This window comes from Bison bison, unplaced genomic scaffold (genome assembly GCF_000754665.1).
Source record: "Bison bison bison isolate TAMUID 2011002044 unplaced genomic scaffold, Bison_UMD1.0 scf7180017864461, whole genome shotgun sequence".
NCBI classification, from domain to species: domain Eukaryota; kingdom Metazoa; phylum Chordata; class Mammalia; order Artiodactyla; family Bovidae; genus Bison; species Bison bison.
In genome coordinates, this window is record NW_011495023.1 from 2,398,895 (window position 1) to 2,406,906 (window position 8,012).

Below are 8,012 nucleotides of genomic sequence, written 5' to 3' on the forward strand. Positions count from 1 at the left end.
CCACAGGGAAAAACCATAGCCTTGACTAGACGAACCTTTGTTGGCAAAGTAATGTCTCTGCTTTTGAATATGCTATCTAGGTTGGTCATAACTTTCCTTCCAAGGAGTAAGCGTCTTTTAATTTCATGGCTGCAGTCACCATCTGTAGTGATTTTGGAGCCCAGAAAAATAATCAGTATTCAGTAATTTTTAGCATATAAATCTTGTACATGTTTTATTAGGTTTATATATAGGTATTTCGTGATTTTGGTGCTATTGTAGATAATACTATTTTCTGAGGTTCAGTTTCTAATATATAGAAATCCGTTTTGGTATAATTCATAGAAATACATGATTTTTACTTACCATGTACCTTATGATCTTGTAAACTTATCTGTTACTTCCAGTATCTTTTTTTATAGGTTCTTTTGGATAGTGTGCCCCAAGACTTCACTTATCTTGGAGTTTCAATTCCTGTGTCTTTTGTGAGACTGCACAGCTCTCTGTAGTTTTGGCTGCACTTTCACGGGCTAACCCCCTTGTGTGCGTATCCTTTGCTTTTCACTTTACAGAGTGCCCCACTGGTCCAGACATTATTCCAATTGTAGCAGGTGTGGTTGCTGGAATTGTTCTTATTGGCCTTGCATTGCTGCTGATTTGGAAGCTTTTAATGATCATTCATGACAGAAGGGAATTTGCCAAATTTGAGAAGGAAAAAATGAATGCCAAATGGGACACGGTAAGTTGGAAAACATCTAAAATGGAAAGTGTTTCATAAAGTAAATGTAACGCTTCTAAGACTTGTTTATTAGCTCTAAAGCTGATTGTTAAAGTCCTTTAAATATTTCATTTGCCCCCCAGAATTTATTATTCAGGAAACTTGCATTCAGTGAAAAACAGAAAACATCTTAAATACACCCCATTAAAAGAAAACAGTTGTAAGAATGTTTCTTCAGGTTACTGTGGTATTTTTATTTTCTTAATAATTTTAATCTTAACTCTGCTCTTCTGCCTTTTCTTTTTATATAAAATAGAATCCTGGGGACTTCCCTGGTGGTGCAGTGGTTAACACTCATTTCTAATACAAGGGGTGTGGGTTCAATCCCTGGTTGGGGAACTTAGATCCCACATACTTGGCATGACCAAAAAAATGAAAACCCTACATAACTTCAGACTGTTCAGTGGAAAGCTGCTGCTTTTTTTTAACAACCCTAAGTAGAAATCAGCCACTCAAAAGACTACATGCTGTGTAATTCAATTTATATAATAGTTGGCTGCTAAGTCACTTCAATCATGTCTGACTCTGTGTGACCCCATAGATGGCAGCCCACCAGGCTCCCCCGTCCCTGGGATTCTCCAGGCAAGAACACTGGAGTGGGTTGCCATTTCCTTCTCCAATGCATGAAAGTGAAAAGTGAAAGTGAAGTCGCTCAGTTGTGTCGGACTCTTAGCGACCCCATGGACTGCAGCCCACCAGGCTCCTCCGCCCGTGGGATTTTCCAGGCGAGAGTACTGGAGTCTAGAAAAGGCAAACCTGTGGGGACTAAACCTATGGTCTCTAAATTGCCCAGATGGGTGTCTTCATACATTTGAAAATTCATGAAACTATGTACTTTAAAAGGGTATTTTTACTCTGCAAATTACAACTCAGTAACCTTGTTTTGTACAAAACTTAAAAGCTGTAAGTGATGAAAATGTATGTCAGCATTTAGTGCTTTGAAATGTGGGGTTGGAGGCTAGTGTGGCCACATGTTGGCTGTCTTGTATTCATCTTTTGATACAAGAAGGCAGTGACAATCTTCAGTATTTTTCAGGTGTAAATGAATTTTAGTCATTTGCATTTTACAACAATTTGCTTGGATTAAAAAAAAATAATTTTGGAAGCGTAAGAATAGTAAAAATTGTCTTTTATAAACACTCACTATACATGTCAGTTTTTTTCTGATGAAATCATTAGAAACTATTTCTTTTACTTTAGCAAGAAAATCCGATTTACAAGAGTCCTATTAATAATTTCAAGAACCCAAACTATGGACGTAAAGCTGGTCTCTAAATTGCCGTTCGTATTTTCTTCATTTTCTGTCTTGGCATGTCTTTACTGCACTGCGTGTCTTTTATCACTATTGTTTTTTTTTTCCCTCCAAAGTCTGGCTTTATTTATATGGCTATACTATGGCTTTTCTTTCTGTGTGTTAATAGTAGTATTTAGAAGGGCTTTGGCTTAAGCTTTATGGTATAGAAGCAGCAACTGTGTTGTAGTGAAAAGAACGTGTGTTGTGATCAGACTGACCTGGGTCGAGTCCCAGCTCTTCTGCTTAGGTAGAATGGCGCTGGGTCACTGCACTTCCCAGAGCTTTAACAGGGAGTCAGTAACTACACTGTGTTGTTTTTGGCTAATGACTACAGTATTTGATAGCAGCCTGTCAGTTATAATCCTCACTAGAGTCCTTTGCTTTAGGTGATATTATCATCCTTATATGATAACATCCTTATATATACTATCCTTTATTTAACAAATTATTATTTGTAAGTTTTAGAGTGAAAGTGAACATGAAAATTAAATTTCATGTAGAGAAAAACCCTACCAGAGTTTTAAATAAAAACTTTGCTGAAAATTTCATAGTGGTAATAAAGCTTGGTTCACCTGTTCTCTAAGGTAAGGGAAAGTTATTTTGGTGAGTGTATGCTCTACCTGGGTGACAAATGTATCATTTCCTCTTTTATCAACACTGGACAGGCTTTTTCCTTATAACTGAATTTTCATGAAATGTTTCTAGCATGTTTTAATAAAATTATGTAAGCCCCTAATACTCTGATAAAAAGGTTGTGATTAGAACCAATTCTCCTGACTGGTGATCCTGAACTCCTTCCTTTCCTTTATTCTTATTTCACATATGAGAAGACTGAGGCACAGAAGAGTTCGGTAACTTGACCAAGTTCACAAAACTAGTTAGTGGAAAAGCTGAGATTCAAACCCAGGCCACTGGGCTCCAGGGTCTGGGTTCTTAACCACTGCATTGAACTGGTAGCAATCAACATGTCTTCAGCAGACACTGTTACCTGGTTAGGAGGAGGGAGATCACTATAGGAAATGACAGTCTTTGCTATTTCTAGTAACTTAAGAATGTTAGTGTTACTGTGACACTACTGGATGGGGAAGTCACTGTTATACCCAGAAACCCATCAATGCAGATTTGTTTGTTTACTGTGATGAATGAGAGTATACTTACAACAACACGGTAAGATTTTAAAGTATAGAAATGTTTCTTATTTTTAAGAGATACAGGGAGTACTGATAACATTAGAAACTATTATGTGTCCAATTAAGCAGATCTTAAGAATTTTGAAATGGCAAAGTTAAATTTGATGGCAGAAAATTATTGTCAGATCCATCTTGCGTAAGACTTCCCTGTAGCTCAAATGGTAAAGAATCTGCCTGCCATGCAGGAAACCTGGGTTGGGAAGTTCCTCTGGAGAAGGGAATGGCAATCCACTCTAGTATTCTTGCCTGGAGAATTCCATGGACAGAGAAGCCTGGTTGGGCTACAGTCCGTGGGGTCGCAAAGAGTTGGACACGACTGAGCGACTAACATACACATACACCATCTTGCGTGGTCTGGTACATTTTCTTAGTAGTATGAGACTTAATATTCTTTTCTTCTTCACTTAGAGCTTTACAGAAAGAATGTCATTTTTAGAAGGAAACTAATTTGCTAGTTTTTTTTTTTTTCTCCTTTTTTCCTTTCCAATTTCTGTCATAATCAGATATTGACATTTTATATGGATACTTAACATGAAAAAATTTCTGTATCTCCTATTGAAAGGTGAAATTTTTACCTTGCTATATGTTAAATTGTGTTTTGAAGGAAATTATCAGTAACAGTGAAACTTCATGTTTTTATTGTTAAGTCAATTTTTGGTACACTGTTACTTCAGCCAAAATAACCATTTTGGATAATTCAAGGTGTGAAAGTTTTGTGAAAATTTTTTTATTCGTTAGTGAAATTCAGGAAAATTAATGGGTACTGGTTATTCTGAGATGTTTTCTCAAGAAAAACTAAAGTAGAAATAAACAGTAGATATTAATGAATGAGCATTAAGAAATTAAATCATGGCTTACAAAGCACTTTTCCAGTATGGGACCAAGGTTGCTGGTCAGTTATGTCATTAACATATTTCAGATAAATAGGCAGGCAGTCTTCAGCACATAAGACTATTCATGTAGGTACATTTAAAAAAAATCAAATCATCAACTCTGTTAAAGCTGTTCATATATAAACACATTAAATGTGGGCTGCTAATCTCCCACAGTGGTGCACTGCATTTCTAATATGCAACAGAAATGATGCTGTAACCACATCAGGCCTTCCAGAGTAAGCACGGATGACATTTACTGAGAACAGAGGACTTCCCTGCTGAATGTAACCCTGTTCCTCTTGATTTAAACAGGCTTTGCTTTTTGTTGGGATGGGGAAGGGTTGCACTCTGAACGATGGGAACTAATATGCATTATTTTAGCTTAACCTCCATTTAAGATGATGCCCAACGCAGATGGTTTAATCTCTTACCTCTAACCTTGCATGTTAAAATTTTGTTTGGATGGACTTTGAAATAATAATATATATGAAATAATAAATAGAAATGTGTACATGAAAAGGCAGTGTTTTCTCCAAAGGTAAGTTCTGCCATGTAAATTGTACTTATCTGTAACTTAGGCTTTTTTTTTTTTTTCTTCTCCATGTTTTATTACCTCTCTTACAGTTTTTAAGTATTAAATATTAGATTTATCTAATGCATTAAAGAAACTTAATGGTAATTTTTTTCCTAGCATATTTGAAAAAAAATGGGAGTTCTAGCCTTGCATGATAGGAAGGTGGAAATAGACTCACTTATTTGTACTTGATTACTCATTAGGAATGTAGTTGCTAGGATCCATACTCCAGTCTCCATTATGAAATGTCTGTTACAATACCATTGGGGATCCAGTTGGGACGAGAGCTCAGAATTTGATATCTGATGTGATTTTTGTCATCCAGATTATATGATGTTTATCTCTGAGGGATCCTGAGTTCTTCTGTGTTTCAGAAATGACCAGGCAGGTTGTGCTTTGTAGGGCGGAGTGAAGGCACAGTGTCAGGTTCCAGACTAACTGCTGAACTGAAGTCAGAGTGGTTTATTTGGTGTTTCTCAAGACACAGCCTTTATATGTTTTACTTTCCCTCAATGAATTCTTAGTCTTTTTAAAGATGGCATCGTCTGCTTTCTCTTTCCCACTCAAGGCATACATATGTACCCTTAAAAACTTCTCAACCATATAGATTTCTGACTCTGCATGTGTATATGCTTCTATAGACCTTTCCATGTTTTATCTCTAGTCAGTTTCATTTTGACAATATCGTTAATCTCAGTCAATCCCTTTTCTCTTATGCTCTTCCCATTTTATGTATGTAATTCTCTTGTGTACTGTTTCAGAGTTCTTTATCTTCATGTTTGTCATCCACCAAACTATACCCTTCTAGGAGGAAGAAATTGTGGCAATGAAAGCGATATCCAAATGTAACCTGAAGTAAAGTGTGGATAAAATTTAAAAGCAAAAATTACCCTATAACCTCAAATGGTTCTATAGTAAAATACGAAACTAAATAGCATTTAAAAATCTTAAAACATTTATTTGATTTGTACTCACTTATTTCCTCTGAGATAGGAATGTTTGCCTGTATTTCTCATTTGACTTTCAAGCCTATCTTCAGTTTTAAAGAATAGAAAAAGAATGCTATAGAAGATATTAAAATGTATAATATAGAATGAGAATTTTTTAAGAAAATTACATGTTTTAAAACATCACTGTCAGTGAAGTTTGACTCTTGAAAGATCTCTCATGTTTATGGCTTGGAATCATTTAACTCTTCAGTAAAATATAGTGTCAAAGATAAAATGTTTCTTCAGCATATAGAAGAACAGCAGCTATTTCATGAAGAATAGTAATGATTTTTGTCTAAGCACATTTGGCACTGTGCCCACCTGTGACAGTCTTCCTCAGCATCTCTGCACCCTGAGTGGCAAAGCCTCAGAAGAGCACCTCCCTCACAGACAAGAAAGCCAAGCACTCTCTTCATTATCAAGCACCTTTGTGCACAATAAGGATTAAGAATCAGGCAGTTGATGGCAGAAGAGTTTGTTAAAAACTAGTTTCAAGACAGTATTCAGAACTAGTTTAAAAAAGAGAAGCCGTTGACAGCAGATCACTAGTGGAGGAAGGACTTTTCAGAAAGGAAAAGTGCCTTTTCAGGGGCACCTTTAGCCTTGTGGGGCAAAGCTTTCATGTTTCATTTTTTGTAAGCTTTTGATATCTGGACAGATCAAATGGAAATGACTTAAGAAAATGGTCTTTAATTTTAATATTGTTTTTTGAAGTTAGAATGACTTTAGTAGAGTAACTGATAATTTTTTTCTTTTTTCTTTCTTAGGGTGAAAATCCTATTTACAAGAGTGCTGTGACAACTGTTGTTAATCCGAAGTACGAGGGGAAATGAGCACTGCCTGTGTGTACCCACAGCACTGCAGGCAAAGTAGTAATTCCACAGTCACAGTAAGAGAGCTTCAGGGCAGTGTCACCATGGTTCTCTCATGGGCAGGTTCTGAAAATGTACAATATGTATAATTTGAAAATTTTTTTATTATTTTGAAAATAATGTTATAACCAATGCCAGGGACTGACAAAAGACTTGAGACAGGATGGTTATCCTTGTCATCTAAGGTCACAATGTGCCTTTTTGACCTTTTCTCCTGGACTAGTGAAATCCAGCTCTTACTGGATTAAGCAGTATTTCTAGAGTGATTGAAAGGCAGTAGTTAACGAGGATGATATAAGATTTTCTGTTAAGTGTTAAACTGATTTCTAGCTTTGCAGACATGTCATTTTTCAGTTATACAGAATCCAAAGTAATGTCCTTCTAGCTAGTTTAGAATCGTTTTAATGTATTATTTTGCTATTTGCCTGTTAGATATGACTGATGACATACCTGAAAGATGAGTATGCTGGGAGTTACAGGTGTAAAATAGTGAAATATTTGATCTGCAAAGGCCATGGGGAAAGTCAGAGCTAGGAAGGGAAAACATAGCTTTAAAACCTGTGTGCCATTTTAAGAGTTACTTAATTTTGGTAACTTTTATGCCTTCTCTTTGTAAATTCAAGTCTTGGGAAATTTTCTGCAAAAAGTCCTTGATTTAGCATTATCTACATAAAGGCCTTAATTTACATAGTATTTGCTAAATTGAGGACCTCCGGGTGAATTTTATTTTATTCATTTTCTTTTTAAAGCCTGGTGCTTTTTATCACCTCTTCTAATCATTTAATGTATTTGTTTGCAATTTGGGGTAAGACTTTTAAAAAATCAGTACTTTTTCATCGATGTTTTAGCTGTACATTTGCCTTTTTATTGAACACGTGAAGTTGTACTGTGGCTCATGCAATAGCTATCACTTAAGCATTTCTTACTTTCCATTAGTGCTATAACAGACCACTGTAGATTTACTTCTCACTGTTTGAGTTTCCTGTTTTGTTTCATACTATTCACCTTCTTATTTTAAGTGCCTTTTAATTTTAACAGTTCACTTTTTACAATGCTGTTTTAGTGAAGTTATTTATTAAATAAAGATGCTTAAAATATTTAAATCCGATGTTTGGGCTCTGTATATTTTGTTAGTTGGTATACGTGAAGTTTTTATAGCTTAAAAAATTTCTGATATTTTACTTAAGCCAAAAGAGAGAAAGAAGGTAGGTAGGTAGAGTAAAATAAGATGTCAGTCTATTTTTTGGCTCTCCAAATACTGGACAAATCTGCTTCTCTTCCATCCCTAGGAGCTGGGTTTCATTCCTACATTAAGCAGAATTAACTCTCTAAGAACATGATCTTACAGCTGTTGACTTAAAGCTGGAAACTATATCATTTTACTTAAGATTCAGACAGGAAATTGTTAGGAGTTTTTTAAATTTTCATTTGTCTTTGGTTTATTTATGTTATAAAGTATAT

The 8,012-nt window shown here is 35.5% G+C and overlaps 1 protein-coding gene across 4 annotated transcripts in view; it reads left to right on the top strand.

The window, feature by feature from the left end:
• The window catches only part of ITGB1 (integrin, beta 1 (fibronectin receptor, beta polypeptide, antigen CD29 includes MDF2, MSK12)), a 44,053-nt gene extending 36,397 nt beyond the window's left edge, over positions 1-7,656 (top strand). For all 4 annotated transcript variants that reach the window (XM_010859890.1, XM_010859892.1, XM_010859889.1 and 1 more), the window contains exons 15-16: positions 552-718; positions 6,447-7,656. In XM_010859890.1, coding sequence (XP_010858192.1) covers positions 552-718; positions 6,447-6,512 — 233 coding nt within the window. In that variant the 3' untranslated portion in view covers positions 6,513-7,656. The remainder of the gene's footprint in view (positions 1-551; positions 719-6,446) is intronic.
• The last annotated feature ends 356 nt before the right edge of the window (positions 7,657-8,012 follow it).